Genomic DNA, 23319 nt, shown 5'->3' on the forward strand with positions numbered 1-23319 from the left:
GGGGCCAGTCTGTATCTCCAATCTTAGCTTCCCTGCACTGGTTGTCAGTTAGTTCTAGAATTGATTTAAAAATACTTCTATTGGTTTTAAAGCATCATATGGTTTAATTACATGTATGTTCCCTCGTATACCGCAGAATTGTGTGTGATGCACCAGCCATCTAGGGAACTCAGATCTGCTGGTCGGACGTCCCTTGTGCTCCCACCTACCAATTTAAAACAAAGGGGGACAGGGCACCTGCTGCATTGCATTTACAGCATTCATCAGCTTTTTATTTCAGGGAATCAACTTCAACTGAACTGTTCAAAACCAGATTAAAGACATATTTGTATTCATTAGCCTTTCATGAACATCAGAGATTCTATGTTTTATTTTTGTAGCTACTCATTTGTTTGTCCTCGTTTTTCTGTTGGATGTATTATGTCTTATTGTATTTTATTGGTTAATTTTATTCTATCATTAATGTAAAGCATTTTGGTTATAACATTACTGATGTTACTATAAATGTACCATCCATATAAATTGCCGTTGCCATGAATGTTTAAATATATGAATAATATAAATGACGTTTTCAAACATGGACATTAAAACATGCACAAAGGAATACAAGGAACCACCTAATTGGGGCATGAGTCTGCAAATTGTCACATATAGTAAGACTCAATAACGGCCAATAAATGAATGTGTACTTTCAGGCCTTCATATCACAGCAAGGACTCAGGCAAAAACACATTAACTTTCACATTTCCAGGTGATCCATCCAGTACATCTATAAATTGTTCAAGTTGGTGAGTACGGGATGGGTATGGATTATATGGCCAGACCAAATGACAAGTGCGGAGTTTGCATGTTCTCCCCATGTCGTCGTGGGGTTTCCTCCTCCGGTTTCCCCCCACAGTCCAAAAACATGCTGAGGCTAATTGGAGTTGCTAAATTGCCCGTTGGAGTGCCTGTGTGTGTGAATGGTGTGTGAGTGTGCCCTGCGATGGGCTGGTCCCCCATCCTGGGTTGTTCCCTGCCTCATGCCCATTAGGATAAGCAGGTTGGAAAATGGATGGATGGATGGATGGATGGATGGATGGATAATAGGTAAATAATGTTAAATCACTAAATTCTCAGATAACTTCTGACAGTTACCAAGCAAATTGATTTTACAGATAAAATGGGACGAACTGCATAATATACAACAAAAGTGAGTACACTTCTGCCTAATATCACTAAAGTGTTAGGAAATTAAAATTTATTTCAATTTAATACAATATTATTATAATTTTTTTTAAAGAACAAAATGATTAATGCAATCAATATAAAACACTAAAATATTTCAGTGTTTAACTGTGATGAAGGATCAATTCATTAAAAGCAAAAAGTTAGTACACACTCTACTAATGTTTAGTTTTCTAATACAGGGGGTCCTTGGGTTACGACACAGTTCCGTTCCTATGACAGTGACATAACCTGAATTTTGGTGTAAATCGAAACACCCCCTTTTTCAGATCACTTTACAATGTCTGATTTCTCTTCCTTCGTGATGGCTTTCCTCTTCACAAACTTGCACTTTTAACAGTCCAAAATGGCATAAGTAAGCGTACTAATTTAACCTTGTGGCGAGGGCGGGGGTGCACTCACTTTTGTTGTGTTACAGTATATTTCTTATCTTACATAAAAGAAATTCAGAAACACCAAATGGGAAAATATCTGGTCTTAATTTTATTTTGGGTTATTGATTCTATTGAATCTTGATGGAATCTTTTTCCTGGAAAAAAAAGTAAATTAATACTTATTCTTTGATGTGCAGCAGCAACAAATATGTTAAGCATGACGATACAGAAATTTTACAGGCAATGTAATAGACTTTAGTGACACATCTAATGTTTTTTTCTGGTCCAAACTAGCTCCCTGATGCTAACAAATTGTCCCTGAACTTGAGAATTTAATACCGCATTTGTGTCTGTCTAATCCTTAGGCAGAGCTGCTGATCCTTACTGCTTGAAGCTGGAAGGCAGCAGCCTGAAGTTTGATCTTAAGATGGTCATCAATGGAGATGTCATGTGGTACCAGCCAAGCCCCATGCTGGAAGCTCACAGGTAAGGAGAACACCAGACCAGCAGGAATGCCAAACTGCCCTGTGAAACCATTTAAACAACCCATATGGATATAATCCTGGCTGGCAAACTCATTTCCAAGGATATGACTTTTTAATGTACATCTGTAAATGCTGATTCACCTGTACTGAGCACGCCCAGTGAGAGGATCTCCCCTGGAGCAGAGCCAAAGTTCCAGGCTCCTAAAACAGTAACAATCCCACTGGCTGCTGACAGAGCTGCAGTCCTCTTTGTCTTTGCTAAGAGCTTTGCATGGTGGGTGCTCAACAAGTCCAAGAAGTCAGTCTCAAGCCATATCCTTTCAATTGAGAAAACAGATGGGTCTCGGTTTATAGGCTAAGACTGTGATCTCACAAATGTTCTTTAAAGCAACATGCATCGCATGTATTTTAGATATTTGACCTGCTGTGTAGAGTTCAGCTAAACATAATTATAAATTTAAAAATGCATTATAAATTATAAGATACATTCCTATTAAGCCAAAATATAAGAACCAGGAATGTTTCATGCTTTTCCAGTGTTTGTTCTATTTGTACCCCATATGAAATGGCCATTTAATCCAAGTACAGGCTTCCCCCTTAAACTAGCATAGAGCTCTTCTAATGCATGATCTGTCAGTCGCCGGCTTCCTTTCCATTATTGTGCAGAACATCCACTGGAATGCTAATTAATTCAACCACACCCAGTACAGCAACAACAATATACAAATAGAATATATAATTAGACATACAGTAACAGCATGATAAGCATGTTATTATTTGGCTTATTATGCTCTATGACTTCATCCAGAAACAGGGAGCTTTACTCCACCCACACTCTCAATGCCAAGCTGACACCTGTAACTGAGCAGTAATAAGAGGCGTAGCAGCCAGCTGTCACCAGACAGGTGATTGTTGTTCTCCAACAAATAATGTATCACAGATTGAATCAAACTCAAGTCCCTTAGGGCTTTGACTGATGGGTCACACTTTACTTGACGGAACATGAATAATGTAGTATATGCTTACATAACGCACTAGTTAACTAAGTAACTAAGAGTTCCAAATAACTACGTAGTTACATACTGATCCCATGCTTGTTCATCATTAATCAATCACGACAGTTCATGTATTTCATTCAGCCACTATATTAGTTAACAGTTAACTAATTAGCTAATAATGGTAACACTTCACTTGAGGGTGCAAAAATGAACTCATTTACTACTCAAGAACAAATCATGAACTAATATAGGTCTCCCCATGAAATACATGAACTGTCATGACTAATTAATGCTGAGTGAACACGGGATTAGTACTTAAACATTTAGTTACTGGTTAATTAATGCATTAAGTAAGTGTGTACTACTACATTATTCATGTCTCCTCAAGTACAGTGTTACTGACTGATGTACTAGGTTAGTTTCAATATCTATTTTATCTTGCATTTTACACAAACTGCTGCACATACTTCAAGTCCTCTTATTCTCCATAGCTGCTCATGAAACGGAAACGTCATGAAGCAGAGACAGACTGAGCAGTGCAGCTTGTGTGAGACTGGATGACATCTAGCAATTGGTGCCAATGGTCTCTTTGATCTGCTTTAAGTGCAGGAGTATTGAAACACACCTTTGGTGTGACTTGACCCCAAAGATGAGATTTCCCACTGTTGGTCCTAGGTAGCTCCATGAACCCTGCTTGTATCTTTTCCCAGTCAATTTAATTGTTAGTTATGTTTTACTGGGTTGTGCAAATCACTTTTCTAAATAATCACATTTGCTTGTGTTAAGAAAGCATGTTTATGTCCTCAAGAGGTTTACAAAAGTTGCATCATCCTAAACTGAATTTGAATAAATAATTGGAATTCTTTCAAGATCAAGAAGAATTACAATAAAATAATTGGCTATCAATATATTCAACATGCATGTTAAAGTCAACAAATAGGAAATGAAGATTTTTTTTTCTTCACTTCTCATGGTTTTAAATGTATTTAAAAAAAATCTATATGAAGAAATATATTAATGTAAACGTATGACAAAGGTCAGAGCTGAAAAGCCAAGCAGATGGAGAATTTTGAGGACCAGGTTTGGAAAAATTAGCCTTTTGGGTCATGCCATTTGTCAAATCAGAAAGTCCAAATATTACTGAAGGAATCACTGGGTGGCGCTGCTACACTACGTTTTGCACTTCAGAAGTATAAAAAAAAGGCTTCTGTACAATGGATAACAGGATGTTGCAGTACAAGCTGTGTTAGCAGCATTATCTTGAGTTACACCATTTCTTAAAATTTTGAACTCATAATCTTTATATTTGTAGACTCTAGACAAAGATGTACCGAATTTATCACACTTTTGGTATCACTTAAAGGGGAAAAACATCTTACCTGTCATGAATGACTTCCAGGACAGCCTGGGAAAATGCTGGGGGTCCCTGGACTGCCCCCTCATACTGGAAAACTTTGGCCTTTTGCAGGTCTATATGATAGGTACCACTAATGTCCCCCCAGAGGATTACATTTGTCACATCTAACAATAAAATGCGGGTTAAATATCTTTCGCTGGCCGGGATTTATATTGACACTGATTCAAATTTTGTTTTACAGATACTTTTTACAGTTTTACAGACACACATATTTCAGATGAAGTGAGAAATATTTTGCACAAAATTATTTCAAAGTTATGCTCTTCTGTGTGCTTTAATATGGAGGCCTTTAGGTGTCATGATAGAAAAAATATCTTGTAGTAATTTGTGGTCTTGATTTAATATTTAGTTCTATCGAATTAGTCCTGTAGTCGAGTTAGTTAGTAATTTGTTTTCTCAGATTAGTTGTAAGTCGAGAGCTGCTGCATGCCATTTTTTTTTATCCTGATAACTAAGGGACTCCATAATTGAACTTACGATATTAAGACACTTGGATTGAAGAGGAACTGAAACAAAATGAACCGAAGAGTAGTACTATGACTTATATTAACGATAAAGAGGAAGAGTGGAGAAAAGTCTATTACCTGCGGACTTCACATTTAACTTCTGTGCAATATGGGCTGTTGCCTCCATTACAGGTTGGGTTGCCAGGGCTACAAACTGATTGTACATCAAGGAAGGTGCATTCTCCAACAGCACAGAACACTTTAAGTTGATGAAGGAGTTCCCCGCTACAATGACTCGCACCTCCTTCTGTGCTCTCCCATCAATGAGTTGGCCGTATTTTCGAAAACGCTCTGCAGTCTTCGTCATGCTTTGTTCTCTGCCGGCCTCCTCTGACATCAGGTCATCCAGGGAAATAATGAGGTGGGCTTTATAGAAAGCATCTTCCAAACTGGTGTGTACGGTCGCCTTGTGCAGCAGGGGAAGAGCCATGTCCTCAACCTCCATCCTGAGGCCCTGCAGTGCCTCACTGTCCCCTTCTACATCTAGCAAGTGGAGGTGGATTTTGGGGGAGTTTCGAAACATACCAGGCTCAAGCAGTAGGGGAATCAGGTGGTAACAGGTGGAGGACAGTGAACTGCAGGTTTAGGAAAACAGAAATTTTGTCTAATTTTAGAATTTCGGGACTTTACTGAAGAGTTTAATGCTGAAGCATCCATTTCCCAAAGGTTTTGCAACACTAAGATGGTTGTACTTTACACTGAACTTTAACTCACAATTGTTGTTGTGCTACATCAGGGGTGCCCAATACGTCAATCACGATCACTCGCGAAGGTAGAGTGGGGAGATCGCATGGCATGAAAAATAGAGGATGGATGACGCGTTTAACCGCGCCAGCTGCCGCAAAACTCCAGCAAGCAACAGAGTCGCCTCAAATTAGCCTCCAGTTTATTTCTACTAAACTTAAGAAAGGGTATAAAAATTAATGGGGGAGCTGGACCAGGTAAGAAGCCGAAAACCTACCACTTCCATATGGAATGAATGGAGGACATTTTGTTTGTAATGTCATATTCAAAGTGCATTTGCCTCATCTGTCAGTCTACCATTGCTATTCTGAACAAGGGAAATGTGGAGGAGCGGCATTTTAGGACTGTTCATAAAAACTACGACATTAACTTCCCTTCGAAAAGCGAGCTGAGAATGAGAAAGGTGAAGGAACTAAAATCCCAGTTCAATTCAAAAATGCTTTATTTTTCACAAAGGGAAACTAAATACAATAATAATCCATCCATTCATCCATTTTCCAAACCGCTTATCCCACTAGGTCACGGGGGGTCCGGAGCCTATCCCGGAAGCAATGGGCACGAGGCAGGGAACAACCCAGGATGGGGGGCCAGCCCATCGCAGGGCACACTCACACACCATTCACTCTCACATGCACACCTACGGGCAATTTAGCAAGTCCAATTAGCCTCAGCATGTTTTTGGACTGTGGGGGGAAACCGGAGTACCCAGAGGAAACCCCACGACGACATGGGGAGAACATTCAAACTCCACACACATGTGACCCAGGCGGAGACTCGAACCCGGGTCCCAGGGGTGTGAGGTAACAGTACTAACCACTGCACCACCATACCGCCCAAAAATAATAATAATAATAATAATAATAATAATAATAATAATAATAATAATAAAAAAGAAGAAGAAGAAGAATAAAGAATACTAGGTATATCTATACATAAATATATGTTTTGCATTTTTATAGTAAGTAGATCATTTTGCCTCGGTCATTTATAAATAGCTCGCAAACTGAAATAGTGTGGGCACCCATGTACTACATGGTGTATTTGAAAGTGTAGCACAACTGAAGCTCTGTAAGACAAGTTAAAATGTCCTTCATACCAGAAGAGTAGATGTTGGGAAAAAAAAGCTAGTCAAAAGAGTTATTTTGATCTCTCTGGCCATTACTGTCATGTTTCAGCCTGTCTCTACCATTTCTGGATGTGGCTGCCTTTCACTGTGTCCTCCCTTTCCTGAAGGACAGTGTGTGGTTCTCTGAATTAAGACTCTGCCTCTGACTGAAAGGCCACGGCTTGTGGCCGGAAGACTGACGGGCCCTTGAAAAAGTCCCTGAATCCCAGTTTCTCCGGGGACTGGCTGACCCCGCTCTCTAATCCCCCACTTGTGCATCACTTAGGACAAAAGCATCAACTAAGTATGCAGATTGAATCCAGGGGCACTTTAAACAGGGTGGAAGCCCTGAATGATTCAGAGGGTCTGGACATTAACAGGAGCCCTGGAACATGCCAGTGGTCTGGAGCTGGGGATCCAAGATTTTTAGTGTTACCCCTCCTGACCTAACCTCCCAAACGTGCTTCATCCGTACCTGCTAATCCAGATGTGCAGTGGTTTAATGAGGCTCTGGCAGTGGACCTCATCCTTCATGCACTGCTCTTTTATCTCCAGGTTCTCCGCTGCAACCTTCATCATCAGCTCATCAGTCATATCTGAGGTGATACCATAGTACCCCTTCAAAAGTGATGAGGGGATTATTCCTCAAGAACTTTCAATTAAAAGTGTATAACACAATAAAATGATATTAATACCTGAATATGGTCCAGGAATTCATTTAAACCCCCAAGCAACAAGCCCTTCCCTCCACGGTCAATCAATTCCCTCCAGACTATAGGAGAACGATCATGGGTCCAGCCATTGTCTTTACAGGTCGCCTCCAGCCATTGCTTCAGAGGAGGAATAGAAGAGTGAGATCAACAAGTGTCTCACCACTTTGAGAAAAATGTAATTCTGCTCCCACCCACTCCTGGTAAATGTCACGAGTTCCGGCTGAAGCAAATATTGTGAAAGTGTGCTAACAGAGAGCTCCGAAGTGACCAGAAAAGAGCTTAAGAGCAACAAATCAAGGATGACAGGGCACAAATACTTAGCAATACCTCGATTACTATCTGAAGTACAACTCATGAACCAATATAGGTGCTAGTTGAGGTACAAAATGTCACGATTCATTAATGATGAACAAACATGAGATCAGTATTTCACTTGTGTTATTCATCACTTGTTCCTTCGGTAGTTCACAAAGCTTTACAAAATTAACAGACATAGTAACAAATATAGTAACTAATTAAGACTTAATTGTGGTTATTTAATACATAGGTAATAGCATAATACTATATCCTATTATTTGTGCCTCATCAAGTAAAGCATTACCCTTTTTGTTTATAAAATAGTAGCAAATAAGCTGAATTAGAATGTGCAGCATTCAAGCTCATTTTAGAGGACTAATCTAGAACGCGGTAACTAACGCCTCTGCTTGTGACGTTTCTATTTATTATGAAACTTGTATTTCTTGGTAAAGGTCAAGGATTCCTTCGTCAAAACAAAGTCCATAGTTTTTTGTGTATCATTTTCACTGTGTGTTACATGAATTTCATTGCCGTTATCCCCTTATGTATTGAACTGAATAATGACGGCATAAAACAGCACTGAGTATTTGAGCGCTTGATGAGAAGACAGCGTTCGCGGGAAGCTGGAATTAACATATTTATGCTTGCATCTTTTAGAGCTTTATCATGCCATTTTTTTCTTGAAGGGGACCAAATATTTATAAATGGTAAACTCTGAAGTTTAAGATCTCATCAGTAGCCAGAACACACGATTTAATCCCTCTGATTTTAAATATGTTTGTGGGAGACGTTTGTAAATGTCATCCAACTGACTTGTGTCGACATGCAGGTAATAGCAGTGAATAACACTGGGATTGTGAAGAATATTAGGGTGGCCATACAGCCTCCTTTTGAGACCTAAGAATGCGTAAAATGCCCGGAATTCCGTTTTGTTTCATGTGTCATGGCATTTGCTTTATACAGTCCGAATACTTTCTGTGTGCGTATTTGTGTTGCTTTGACGCCTCTCTTTCCGTCCTGCCTCCGATAACTCCTTTTTCGCAAAGCAAAATGTGGTTTTCCTAATAACATGCTTAAAAAAATCTTCCAGCTTCCATCTCTTTTAATAGCTACCTGCCAGTCCTTTGGGTGCTGACAGATTTTATAAATCTGGAAGTTTGGTAGGTTTCTCTGCAGTAAGTCTGACAGATGCTCGGCTTTGGCATAGTTTGGGCAGTCAGCTTTGCCTACGAACAATACAATTAACATGGATAAAGACATTAATATTAATCGTGAAAACAATCAGTCCAACTAAGGAAGTAGCGTACCTATTATATACCAAACGTTACTTAAAAGCAATCACCAGATGTTATGATGACAATCAACATTTGCTTTGAAAACGGGTTTTTAATTCTTACCTGCTAGCACAAATTTTGCCATGCTTGTTTGGATAGTTGCTTGCTGGTTGCTTGGTAACCAGTTGGCGTTACATTGTAGGATTCGGTGGGAAACAAGAGTTAGTCGTGAAATTGTATTCGTTTCGATAGATATTTCTCATTGCAGGGAATATCAGTAACAGGTTCGAGGTTTTCACGCTACACTGTGATACTTTACAAACTGGGTTGCAGGTAAATAAAATTGAGACCCCATAGAAGGGCACCCCCCCCCCCTTCTATAATGCTGCATTTTGGAATGTATAAGCAAAATGAGTGTTTCTGTACATAAATCCAGCTTCTGTTTATAGATAGATACTATATTGATCCCATTGATCAAATTAACAGAGTGATGAGCATTGTCATAGAGCTGACAATAGTTCTGATTGTACTGGAAAGCAGTGGTTTCTGAAACAGCAGTTGTAATAATGATAGTTGTAATTGAAATGATAATTATTTTAATACTAATGGTTTGCTTTGGCCAGCACTGGGACTACTGGCATCAACAGTAAAAAATTACCAGCTGTATTTATGAGCAACTACTGGTATAGTACCATCAATAGTTATGATAGTAGTCATTTTTGTGCATGCTATTGTTTCAGTTGTAGTAGTTTCAGTAGTACTGCTGACTTTTAAACAACATTCTAGAAGTACGGAACACTACTAGAAGGTCACCTTACAGAGGTGGGGCATTGCATTGATATGTAGGCTGTGTAGAGTAGTTTGACGGTTGGCGTATAGGTACTTTAGAAATGGTAAAGTACACCAGGGCTTGCAAGTCTCACGGATTGACCATGAGACACACGCATTTCAACCAGTTCACATGCTCACACGCCACACCTTGTGCTTCTCACCCTGAGAAGTAAGGGACAAGACCCACCAGAGTGTCATGTTATATAGAATTAATGGACGATGCACAGTACATTTCATAACTGTCCTGAGTTATACAGAGTTAATAGCCATCTACCAGCCAGTCATAAAATAGCATTTGTCGTTTCTGGGTAAATTAAAAAATAAGTTACATGTGATCCCGCTGCAAGCATGTCATTACAGGGAAGCGCATATACATGGAGTGCAGACAAGGTGGGAGTGGCAGAGCAAGAGCCAATGAATGTGGTAGGCGGGGCTCTCAAGTCTCATGCATTGACCGTGAGACACACGTTTCGCCCCAATTATCTACAGCTAAGGGTACATTTGGCAGACCCTTGAGGGTCCAGCCCCAGGTACAAGCAAAGGTACAAACTGGTACCCTTTTTTCTGAGAGTGTATATGGTCAAGATTCATTTAATTTAATTCTTATCCATCTTCCTTAACTATTTATCCATCAAAAGTAGTTTTAGCAGCAAATAGTATACGAAGTATGTTTCTCTCCTGAAATTAGAAGGTTGAAAAAATGTTGTGTGGCTGTGATTGTACTTTCAACTTGTAACACTTACAGTGTATGCAGAAATCACTTTACGGTAACATATTTTGAGAATTCTGCTATTTTCCTGGTTCTTATGACCAGTACTGTCCTTCGGGAAAATGCACAGCAAGTTTCACATACTTTTTACTTCAAGTTAGAAAAATATATTTACTAAATGTGTTTGCATATAATTAGCCAGAGTTGGGAAATTCAGGTCCAGAGAGTAAAAGTCCAAACCGGGATTTTGTTTCAACCAACCAGTTGCACATACAGTCACAGTCACAGAGCACTCAACTGGCTGGTTGAAACAAAATCCTGGTCTGGACTTTTACTCTCTGGACCTGAAGTACCCAACTCTGCATACAATAGGCCTACACGTGTTACATTTCTGAACAAAAGTTTTATATAAGCATGATAATTTCAGCAACAGAAATATTCTTTTAGGAGATTGCTGTAGTGAAGACAGAGATATGTAAGCAAGTTTCCCTGGTGTCATGGAGACTTGCTTGGGAATTCCCCCTATGGCTTAGATTGGCAGAGTTGCCCTGTGAGCAAAGTTAATTAATGCAAATGTAGGTTTCTAAGACACTAAAATTTATTTTCTTTCTGAGTGGTTTGTCCTTCAGTCCTGACGTTGTTCATTTTTGGGTTGTCATTATGTCGCTGATTTACCAGTATGGGGTCTCTGTGGTCTGTGGTTTGTCTTCATCTAACTACAGCTTCAGCTTAGGTAGATTCTTTTATGTGTTTAATAAATGGGCATGTAAGCGGATCTTGCGTGAAACCAGCAGCTGACCTTCCGATGACCTTTCTCCTCTTAAACCAGAATGTTCTATGACTCCATTTTATGCAAAACATACGCAATGACCACTCAAAGAATATACATTACAAATATGTACCATTTATTCAATAACCTGAGTTCCTTTTCACAGACGCCTTTTCAAGGAATTTAATCGCTTAGTGATGTCAGCACAGTGGTGACGGGAAATGACATGAGTGAAAAACATCAAAGGAAAAAGTAGATATGTGTGATAAGTGGGCGGAGGAAGACACAATGTATTGCTGAAAGTTCCACTGAAATTTAACTACATTCAAGTCATATGAGACACTCTGGATTCCATGAAATGATAATAATAATTGATACTTTATTGATACCCATAGGGAAATTGTCTTTATGCCTCCCCCAACTTCCTCTTTTCTCATAGAGCTGGGGGTTAAGGGCCTTGCTCAAGGACCCACAGGCTGAGGCTGGGTTTGAACCTGTGACCTTCTGATTACAGGCACACAGGCTTAGCCCACAGAGCCACATGCTGCTTCCCCATCACAATTTTATCACAATCACATCTAATCACATCTAATCAATAAGTTATCACATCACGATTTTATTTCTATAGATACATCATCTATTTTATATTGATATATTTGCTAATTTCTTGCTACTGTGTCCTTCATAGGTACCATATGTAGACATTCAAAGTCTTAGTTTTAGAAGAAGTTTTATTTTACTTCATTTAGTGGCTCTGGAAATAATATCCTTATATATATTTATATATGTGCGTATGACAGTATTACCCTTAACATACAGGTTAAGAATATTAAAATAAACAGGAAAGATTATTTACAGTGATCATAGATCATACATTCCTATTCCAATAATTAGTCATTGCACTTCAACAGCTGTTTATACATTTTTGTCAACAATCATGTTTCATTATAGGCAGTATAATGGCATCATATCTAGACTGCAGACTATAGTAATTGCAGCAAAATGTGCTTGGTAAGGAATGCAATTATGTGAAGCGCTCACTTGCTTGGGTATGACATACAGTGAAACTGCTGGGAGTTGTAATTCATGTCTCTTCCAGAGCCTCTGCCAACCGAATACACTTCCCGCATGTCGACGTACTCAGCATTGTTCTCTGGGTCCCGCCTCTTCCTCTGGAAAATCAGTTATTGACTGATTTAGATCACATCTAACATGTAACAGCTTATATAATTTTCCCTCATTTTTCTTTCTCTCTGCTATGGGCGGGCTGTTCAACATACCTGCATCTGTACATAGGTTAGTGAATCATCTGTCTCTTCAGACTGCAAGACCTGCAAAAACAGAGCAGCAATCTGTCTTTATATCTGCAAAACTACAACCGAAAAGGTAGCAGTGTTCTATGGCTCACCGGCATATCTTACCCTCAACTTTATGTAGGCGCATGTAACAAACATGCTGCAAAGACAGAATAATCCTGCCACTCCAATCAGAGTCCATGTCCAGAAGTTTAAGATGGGACAGTGTATCTCTATGAAGAAAACAGGACACAGACATATAACGAGCACCCATTATTATCCAAAACTTTAATATGTTTTCATTGTAGGGTAGTCCTGTTAATGAGTTCCTGAAAAACGTTGCATCCACTAAAACACACGTATCAAAAAATGGGATTTGGGGAACACGACTCCAAAACTTAGTACCTTACAAACAAAATGAATTAAACGATAAAAACAATAATACCAATAATGGCCAATAATGTAATTATATGCATTTTAAATAAGAAATAATAAATAAAAAATGCATCAGATGTATGGCCCAATTATCAGTAGTGGCCCATGCAGCAACAATGGGCCATCAGCCAATGAATAAAAATGAGCCGATATTTACCACTGATAATACTGCTTTGCACACCTGCACACAAAACAAAAAATATCTGTTGTGAGGAATTATATTAACCTTAGTGAAGTGCATACGGTACTGGATTGCGGAGAGTTGGGAGTAGCGAGCTACAGCCACCATGCCGAGCATACACTCAGCACAAATAGAACTGGTTACAGTCTGTGGAGGGCCACTGAAGGCAAAATGGTTACAGACAAGCTGTGACTTTTATGGCCAGGCAGTGTATGATATTTCGTCAAATAATTTTTGATTTTTAGCATCTAAGACAGGGGTCCCCAACTCCCCAAAGAATCAAACTTTTTGTACATTTCACAGATCAATGTCAAACAAACAAACTAAAAACAAACCAAAGACACTAACAAGTCTGGTAAAAATTTGATATTGCATGTTAGGATACCGTTTACGGTCACGATATGGTATTCTCTAAATCGAACACGTGCAATTACATTTATAACTATTAAAACATTTAACAAAATAAACATTTTTAAAGATGTATAAAATAGAAGTACTGTTGAGTGTTTAAGCCGTGTGTTGAAATTACATCACGGGGGAAACTCGGACAAGAAAATTCTGTCCGATATCACTGTCATAAAAGAGCCGTGTTTCCGACGGGAAGTGATGTTTTTCGTGACGTTTTCATCCGAGTTCCGACTCGGAGAGAAATAATCAAACGCAGGAATATTCTCATTAGCAGAGTAACTAACAAAACTGTTTAATTGATCTTTTTCAAAATTTGCAGACACATTGCATGGGTGACGACCTGGAACTGATCAAATGGCAAAAAACTGAAGCAGCAACACTTGGTGGGAACAAAGGGAAGGGAGACCTCAGAAGACATTTGACCTTGTGAAGATAACACTAAAGAAGGGTTCTCTCATCGACAAACAGCCAGAAAGTTGAATGTTTCTGACCATGGAGTGACTTACTGTTTACAGAGAAAAATGTTGACAGGAAGCAACAGTGACCGGAAACAATCTGAGTCAAGGAAAGTGAAAGTAACATCAAAGGCTGAAAATCAACAGTTAGTTGAGACGTGCAAAAGAAATTGGAAGATGACTGTAATGGTCTGAGGGCTGATTACTGTGAACAGAGGGAAACTGGTATCTCAATACAGTCAAGCAAAGACGGAGAGCAGCTGGACTGCAGGGTCGAGTTTCTGCCAGAAACCCTTTACTTCATGGCGTTAACAAGAAAAAGAGACTACGACAGGCAAAACGACACAATTTAGATTTGGGGTGAATCTCAATATGCCTACTTGACTGTACTTGTGTTGTCATATACCCGTTTTACGTCATCTTCCATTGCCGAAGACCATTTCCAATACTAAGAACACAAGTCCACGAGGATGGCAAAAATCCCTGGACGTTCACCGCAAATGTCAAGCATACATCGGTTGCATCTTCGCCGAATGACACCAATCCCATGATTCATTGCCCCTCAGGGTCATTCTTGGGAACCAAATTAGCAAGAACACAAGTATGGTCCTTGCGTTCTTGTTTCTTTACATATTGATATTAACCCTTATTTTAAGTATTTTTTTATATTTTCCTGTAATAAAAGTCTAAAAAAAGCAGTCTAACGTCGGAGGGTGGGCCCAAACTTCTAGCCTGTAGAGAGTGTGTGTGTGTGTATATATACTGTATATATATATATACATATATATACATATAATATATATATATATATATATATTGTAGCAACAGTTGGACGCATGTCCCAGCACGCCCCGTAGCTCTTATTGTGTTGTTCTTGTTAATGTTAATGGTTACATTTCCTCATTGTTGCACGTGTATTTACCCGTGTCTTGTGTGTACCCGGTCCAACCCCCATGTATATTTAACACTATATTTAACATGTCTCTCTATGCTCCCGCAATGCCTTAGTCTATTCGACGCCACACTGGTGTCAGGGGTGGGATCCCGGAAGTGACTGGAGCGGATGCTGATCACCATCGTCCGGCAAGCTTGCTCCAGTTTGGCAGACCTCGGGGTGGCAGAGAAGCAACGGCACTGCACTGAAAGTACAAAGCTTGTCTGCTGGTGCTGTAAGAGAGATCACCGGGCTTGTGACTACCCGGAAGCTCGCACCAGATCCCCGGCAGACGAGCAGGGGATGCCGGGGAAAGGGAGGCACTCTCTGCTCCATCCAGGATGCACCGGACCCCCGCAGTGCGGCCTGAAGCCGCTCCTGCCTGCCCACCAAAATCTCGGTGAAGACAACATTAGCAACTGAGGAGGCTGGGCACCACAGCAGACTTAAGCCCCTCACCGGCCATCAAGGGTTCCCCGCTCGTCAGTGACGAGAAGCTGCGGCTCGACTCCGGCTGCGAACACGACCAGCAAAGACAGCGGGTGGAGGCTGGTCAGAAGAGCGCCGTGAGTTTGACGAGCAGTGAGAGCAGCTGCCAGGGGTGCCTGGCTTAGGCAGTGGAGGCCACATTATGGGGCGCTGCTTGGCCGGGAGGAGGCATGTCACGGCTTAGAGGCCCAGCTAACCCAAGAGCGCGGTGAGCTGCCGGCCCGCTCAGAGCGGGAGCTGCTGTGGAGGGCCGCCCAACCCTGCGAGCAGGAGGCCCCGTGGCAGGACCAGCCTGCCCCACAACACTCGGGCCCTCCTAAGCAAGGTAGGAAGAAGGGCCGGGGCCAGGAGGGGGCCGCACCACCAGAGGTTTGCAGCAGCCCCTTGCGCTATATATATACATTCTCATAAAGTCCTAGAGTCCTTAAGGTGCCTTTTTGCATCTGCTTTTTACTGAGGCTTTTAGTGAGCCCACGTCTGTTGCACACAAGATTTCTAGAGCTCAGTAAGAGTGACCATTGGGTTCTTGGTCACCTCTCTTGGCAAGTCTCCTCTTTAAACTGCTCAGTTCGGCCAGGCAGCCAGCTCTAAGAAGTGCCAAACTTCTTCCATTTAAGCATTAGGGAGGCAACCGCACTCTTGGGGACCTTCAGTACTTACATTTTTTGTACCTCAACACAGACAATTCCTTTGACCTCGGTGGCTTCATTTTTGCTCTGATATACATTATCAAATGTGGGTGAATTATGTAAAAAGCTGTGTGCCTTTCCAAACGAGGTCAATCAATTAAGAGGTTAATCAACTGAATTAACCATTGGTGGAATTTTTGTATAAGGCTACAACATAACACGGTCAGTGCATTCATGTGGCAGACACTTCATCAGACAGGGAGAGAGCATATGTATTGCATAGATAGATAAACTCAGATAGATGAACTTTAATCAATGGTTTGAACGCCATTATTATATTTGGGAATATTAGGGTAATAATAAATTAGCCATGACCCCCTCCCTGCTCCGCAAATTTTATTGCTAAGATTTCAAATTGCCAGAATAGTGCTACTTCTGAAAATACCGTATATTGCAGTGACAAAAAGAACAATAACAAATAAACTTAAATGTTGTATACAAATGCACAAAAACACTAAACTGCATTATATATGCAATGTTCTTGCAGTGCCGGAAATATCAAACTACTTCAATCTGCATGCTGTTCTTTGCCTAGCGTGATTTCTACAGATTTATGCACCGGAATACTTTGTATTCCATGACACAACTGCTTATCAAAAACATCCATAATTACTAGAGATGCCCCGATCCGATATTCGGCGCCGATCCAGACCTATTTGACAGATCGGGTATCGGCCATGCGTGACCGATCTATGTCCTATACTTACTCATTTAGTTTTTGGCAGTCTCTAAAAAGATAGCTCTTTATTTCGTGTTAAATCTAGTTGTACAATCAACCGTACGACGGCTCTTTCCCATTTTACATGTGTTTTTTGCGGCTTTCAAATCGAACGTTAACACCGCCTCTCAGTCTTTTTTGCTACTCAGTAGGTGTGAGTGCAGTGACTTCCACCTGCTGTGACGTCATGCGCATACCCTTCGCAGCACAAGGAGCGTTAGATAAGACGTGGCGGGAGTATTTTACGCTTTTAATAGAAACCAGCAGCACAGCGATTTGCAATCTTTGTAAAATGAAGTTTTGAGAGGTGGGAATAGAGTTTAATGGACAACCCCACTTAACAAATCGCACGCAACTGCGCGAGACAAAAAAAGCAATGGATGATTTGGGAGTCGCTAACTTGGACTGGTTTGCAAACTTACTGCAGCTTGTGATACAAGAGGGGCTGCCATCGCAACAAAGTATAACTGAGCCGACGCCAATGGGAGAAAAATTGTGTTAAAATTTAAAGCATTCGCCACGTGTATACTTGCTTTGAGGATATTCATATTAAACTACAAATGCCTCAAAAACGCTTTAAACAAGACGTACAAACGAGGTGGAATAGTGTGTTATGTATGTTTGTAGTAGCCTAATTAAATATTTTTGTCATACATTTTTTCTATTTGTATTTACAAGCTTAAAAAATATATATATATATATAAAGAAAAAGCTGAGCCAAAAGGCAAAGCTCTCGATTTACCAGTCGATCTACGTTCCTACCCTCACCTATGGTCACGAGCTATGGGTAGTGACCGAAAGAACAAGATCGCGAGTGCAAGCGGCCAAAATGGGTTTCCTCGGCAGGGTGGCTGGGCTCTCCTTTAGAGAGAGGATGAGGAGCTCAGTCATTCGGGAGGGAATCGGAGTAGAGTCACTGCTCCTCCGCATTGAGAGGAGCCAGATGAGGTGGCTCAGGCATCTAATTAGGATGCCCCCTGGACGCCTCCCTGGTGAGGTTTTCCGGGCATGTCCCACTGGGGGGAGGCCCCGGGGAAGACCCAGGACATGCTGGAGGGACTATGTCTCTTGGCTGGCCTGGGAACGCCTCGGGATCCCCCCAGAGGAGCTGGATGAAGTTGCCAGGGAGAGGAAAGTCTGGGCCTCCCTGCTGAGACTGCTGCCCCACAACCCGACCTCGGATTAAGCGGGAGATGATGGATGGATGGATGGATGGATGGAGAAAAAGCTCTTGTATCGGAATCTGTATTGGTATCAGCAGTTGTGTATCGGAATTAGATTGAAACTGAAAAAATGTGGATCGGCCCATCCCTAATAATCAGGGACGGATTATGGACCGGGCCAGCGGGGCCGCTGCCCAGGGGCCCTTGGGGTGCAGGGGGCCTGTGGGGCCCGTAGCCCAAAACAATTTGCAACGCTTATCAACAATGTATTTTCGTTTGTCTATTTTAGAGGGCCTACATTCTTTGATCCTCTGCCTACAAGGGCCCCTGACCCTATAGGGAGGGCGTTTGGCTGCCAAGGGCCCTTGAATTGTGGTGGTTGTGGTGGTGGTGGTGGTGGTGGGGGAGGCCCACACAACCCATAATCCGTCCCTGCTAATAATTACAACTACTCTTCTTTCTTTGCGACCTACTGGAAACATGCAATTTCCTTCTACGTGCGCAACCGAGGAGCAACGACGTGCAAAATATCTGCTGGACACCAAAGTCTGGGCTGCGTCTGCACAGTCCACCCGACACCCCTGATCAGTAAGTTTACATCACTCTGCTTGCTCACGGAATAACGTCACGTGGAAATGTGAAGTAAGCGGTGGTACATGAAAAAACAGCTGCTGGGCCCTAATTACATTAAAATAAGTCACACAAAGTTGCGTGGTACTGGGGTAATACTTTCAGTATTGTGGGGACAACCCCACCCCACCCCCGATTTCAAAATGCCGGGACAGTATTAATTTTGAAATTTTATACTGTGTGGACAGTGAAATATTTGATACCACCCAAGCCTAGTGTAGGGAGACTAGAGGTAAAGGTTGGAGCATGTGAGAGGATTTGGGATTAGACACAACACTGGACTAGACATAATTTGTATCACTACTTATGTATTTAATCCAAAGAATTAATTTAAAATCTTTTAGTTTTTACTATTTGAGATGTTTATTTTTATTAGCTAGCAGTTGGTAATAAATTACATGCCATCAATTTACCACCTTATGGTTTCTTGTTCAAAGCTATTGTACTCCTACGCAGCATACTTATCCTAGACACCTGTTGGTAAGATAGCTAGAGGTCTGGAGTATCTAGATAGTGGTGACCTCGTGGTTAGGCAAATGAGCTTGTGTTTGAATTGTTGTTGGTTCAAATCCCTGACCAGTGAGGTACCGCCCCAAACTCTGCTCCCTGAGTGCCGAATTAGCTGCCTGCTACTATGTCACATGTTGGCTAAATGCAAAGGACACATTTTGTTGCGGTGTGTCAGCAATAACAATCAATCACTTTAAAAAAAAATAGCAGGGCTATTTAAATCTGGACATAGATTCCAAATTCAGGTTGTGTTTTCAGTTCTCCCTGGTAGGTACTTCGATAATTACTGATTCTGATTAGCTAGAGGGGCTTCACACCTGGCTCATGGGTTAAGGAAGGCTGGAAAATCAGCAGGGCATGGACTTGAGGACCGTGATTTGAATAGTCCTTATATAGGATGCAAAAGTTATAGTGTGGGCTAAATATTGACACTTGTTCACTTATTATTGTCTTTGGTTTTGTATGTGTTTGTCTGCAGTTCATTTCTGAGAACACTCACCTGCGACGAGTACGGTTCCAGTGCCATTTTGCCTGATGACAGGACTAGGCCACGACCTAGTGCACTCACAGATATACATGTCGTGTCTGTCAGGCTTCTGGTGTGACAGGGTGAACGTAATGACCCCGCTGCCCTCCTTCTGCACCGAGCAGTGTGGGGATGTCCTCTTATTGGCTGAGCAGCTCCACTGGTGGTCATTTATCTTCATCAGCTTTATCTCCAGTTCCCTATCCTCCATGTCCTCCTCTGTGCACTCACATCGAATATGGGCGACGCCACTGGGGCTGACACTTTGCCACAATGGCTGCATCACCTGCAGCTCTGTAGAGGATTTCACAGTGATGCAAACAGGAAAACAACTCTCCACATTTACAACTTCCCATTTTAAACTTATCTGATTTGTTGCATTCAGTGATTTATCCAATCATCTTCTATAATGACTTAAAGTACTGGACTGTACAGATACTCCTTGCTTTACGGTAGTTTGGTTTATGATATTTTGACTTTATGATGGTGTGATAGCGATGCACCTTCAGTAGTCAACTATGATTTTTTTTATCTGTTGCCAGGCTAGTGATACAATACTTGCTACTGATGCCGGGTTATGGCAGTATTCATTGCAGCCATGTTTCCACTCTATAGTGATTGCGTCCATAAACATGCAGTGCGTAGCAGTGTATGTACAGTGCTATTTTCTGCTTAACCAAATAAATTTGTATTCGTTTATTTTTCAATTACTGGTATTAGTTTGTTTATTCAGTGAAAGACGTTTTTTGTTTTCTTATTTATTTGTCATACCATGTTCAGTTCACTTTCCACTTACGATGCGTTCACTTACGGAACGTAACCACATCATAAGTCAAGGGTCACCTGTAGTGACATTTAGCTGTTTTGTGAATATTTTTACCAAAAGGAACTTGTAATATTTATCATTTGACACAATTGGCTATACTACAGGAGTAGATCAGATTGAATATTATTTTCCTCACAATGATAATATTTTCTAATATAATTGACATACTTTATTATACATTTTATTTTTTATGCAATATCAGCGATGTCTATCATCACATACTTCAAAGGCACCCCATTCATTTAGCATTACAGCAGCAAAAATATGACCCAAAACAGGAAAATGAAGGATGACTGTCCAGTTTTCAGAATTCAATCCGATACATTTTCCATTCAAGTCGTGTTGCATGATTTCCTGCTGCAACCAAATGCCTTCTGTTTGTGAAGCGATAATCAAGAAAAATGAGGATTCCAAGTTTTTGAGAGAATTTTCTATTTTCTTGAGCCCTGCATCGGTCCTTTTTTTGTTTTGTTTTCATGTATACTGTAAAGGTTGGTCTTCATTTTAAAGTATTTACAGAAAAATACCAAAAAATTAGCTTTAGGGTTTTTAAGGTAGTTTAAAATAATGTTTTTTACTGACTGTTCAGCATTTATCTCATCTACAGTATAAATAGTCTGTTACAGCAGGATTACGTTCAGTTTACATAATGCTGTGTCTGACAAGTATGTTTTGTTCATGTCAATCCCATTTAATTTTTGTAACTCACAAAGAAATTAACCTTCCACAATCGTTCACAGAAGTTTTTAAGATGCTGGATAATTTACTATTCATGTAATAGCAGTAGTTAACGTAGTTTTGCAAATTATATTAAGTTACCATGAGCTGAGAATTAACTTAAGATAAAAAAAAAATCATAAATAAAATGAAATATGTAGTACTTTCTTACCATCTTTTGAACCCAGGGCTAGTGGAAGAAGCAACAGAACGATCATAACTGCCATTTTAGACTGAGCATAAATGACACTGTGGCTTCACTGTAAGTAGGGTGACTGATGTGAGACAGGCAGGAAAACTCCCTATACATGTCACTCCCCCATTGTTTTAAAACCTCATCTGCCTGTATGTGTGTCACTCTGGAAATTACAGGAAATGGCAGAAACGGTGAAGTTTTCGTTTTCTTGTTTTTTAGATTACTATCTCCTCCCCTTACCACGCAATGAATGCTGTCTTTCATGTTATTTTTTTATCCAGCCAAAGACCCACTTGACAGATTGCCTATTAGAAATCTCAGGAGCATGAATCTTAGGCAGAAATTGAGAAGACGACGTGGCTTTACTCATTTCATTAGTATGATTTGCCTCAGAAGTAACACATTTTCTGTTGTTCTGGTGTAGAGAAAAACAACCCTTACAAAACAAAAACATATTTAAATATATGAAAATTTCAATACATTTTGCTTAACAACATTGGACAATAACTAACAATTTAAACATTTCTAAGCAACAAAAATTACATAATTATGTTCAGTATGGGTTAGCCCACGAGATATTTTAAGGAAAACTTCAAGGAGGAAATATATTACTGGAAAGCAGCCTATTATATGATTAATTTGAAAGACAAAAAATGCTAAATAATACAGATGTATGGTGAAACGTTTTAAATCACCATCATCATATGCAGTAAAGAACAGAACAAAATATATCACCATAAAATATTTCACCACAAACTCAAAAGACAGGCTTCACTCCTATTTGATTTCTCAATTGAACATAAAATAGAATAATAATAAAACAATATAAATGACAAACATAAAACCTTTTTAATGTTTTTTTTCACCGGTGCAGTGGATTTTAAGTAAAGAGCTATGACGACGCTGCAAATGGCTTTGCATAGTAGCAGCGTTAGCCGCTGTGTACGGCATTATTTTCCTACGATGCTTACAGATGGTTCGTGTTTTTTCTGCCACGCTTTGGCCGTTTATATTTTCCGCCGGGTACCCGAAATGCTGCCATGTAGGAGATTTAAAAGTGTCTGGGGCATCTACTATGGTAATTTACTCAGACGCCAACACACTTACAGCAGCTAATTTGCAGTTCCTTCGCGAGACCGCTTTTCAGTCCGACGAGAAATCTCATGTTCCAATATCGCGAGATCTCGTGACACGAGATTATACCCCTACCTTGTTACACTTCTAATATTCAAAAATTGCATTATTCATGCCACGAATTAAAAATGTTCAATAAAAAAGCATATTTCTATAATATGTGGGAAAATGTATCGAATACATGTTTTCATATATTATAATATATTGGAAAATACATAAACAATCGCCGCTTTTCATATATTGAGATTTACAAGAACTATATATTGCTTTATATCTCATACATTCTAAAATATATTTTAAATTTTATATTTAAGTATTTCATATCATACATCTAATATTTGCAGCTACACTATAACTAATATAAATGTCAGTATATTGTTAGATGTATGATGTGCAATTTGAAAAATACATTAACTCAACTATATTTCAGAATATATTAGGAATCATATAACTATATTAATATAAATTACTTTACATCATACATCTAATGATATATTTGCAAATTATGTATTGTATACCTCAATGCTTTCCTCATGACATTCAATCTAGAAACAATGTGAGCAG

At 40.1% G+C, this 23319-nt stretch overlaps 2 protein-coding genes across 2 annotated transcripts; both read right to left on the reverse strand.

The window, feature by feature from the left end:
• Positions 1 to 1367: 1367 nt before the first annotated feature.
• On the reverse strand, positions 1368 to 9341 carry mdh1b (malate dehydrogenase 1B, NAD (soluble)). Its single transcript, XM_049009784.1, has 9 exons — positions 9264 to 9341; positions 8980 to 9092; positions 7552 to 7686; positions 7332 to 7474; positions 5086 to 5582; positions 4464 to 4605; positions 2228 to 2403; positions 1987 to 2126; positions 1368 to 1756 (listed from the first exon to the last, which is right to left on the reverse strand). Exons 1-9 carry the CDS (start codon positions 9283 to 9285, stop codon positions 1730 to 1732), a joined length of 1395 nt encoding a protein of 464 aa, XP_048865741.1. The 5' UTR covers positions 9286 to 9341; the 3' UTR covers positions 1368 to 1729.
• Positions 9342 to 11568: 2227 nt separating this feature from the next.
• Positions 11569 to 22873, reverse strand: si:ch211-67e16.3 (uncharacterized). The gene is made up of 5 exons (XM_049009884.1): positions 21598 to 22873; positions 19856 to 20176; positions 12871 to 12977; positions 12730 to 12780; positions 11569 to 12621 (listed from the first exon to the last, which is right to left on the reverse strand). The coding sequence occupies exons 1-5, from the start codon at positions 21650 to 21652 to the stop codon at positions 12487 to 12489; spliced, it is 669 nt and encodes a 222-aa protein (XP_048865841.1). The 5' UTR covers positions 21653 to 22873; the 3' UTR covers positions 11569 to 12486.
• Between the last annotated feature and the right edge of the window lie 446 nt (positions 22874 to 23319).

The sequence above is a fragment of the Brienomyrus brachyistius genome, chromosome 1 (assembly GCF_023856365.1).
Source record: "Brienomyrus brachyistius isolate T26 chromosome 1, BBRACH_0.4, whole genome shotgun sequence".
NCBI classification, from domain to species: Eukaryota; Metazoa; Chordata; class Actinopteri; order Osteoglossiformes; family Mormyridae; genus Brienomyrus; species Brienomyrus brachyistius.

Bases quoted from the DNA above. Each gene is read 5' to 3' on its own strand.
- mdh1b (XM_049009784.1), bottom strand. From the start codon at position 9,285: ATGGCAAAATTTGTGCTAGCAG. The intron at 7,475-7,551 runs GTATTAATATCA...TCACTTTTGAAG, and splicing joins AATTCCTGGACCATATTCAG to GGGTACTATGGTATCACCTC. The intron at 4,606-5,085 runs GTAATAGACTTT...TTTTATTGTTAG, and splicing joins GTTAAATGTGAAGTCCGCAG to ATGTGACAAATGTAATCCTC.
- si:ch211-67e16.3 (XM_049009884.1), bottom strand. From the start codon at position 21,652: ATGGCAGTTATGATCGTTCTGTTGCTTCTTCCACTAGCCCTGGGTTCA. The intron at 12,978-19,855 runs GTGAGTGTTCTC...TTTTCTTCATAG, and splicing joins TGGAACCGTACTCGTCGCAG to AGATACACTGTCCCATCTTA. The intron at 12,622-12,729 runs GTATGTTGAACA...CTGATTTTCCAG, and splicing joins TAACCTATGTACAGATGCAG to AGGAAGAGGCGGGACCCAGA.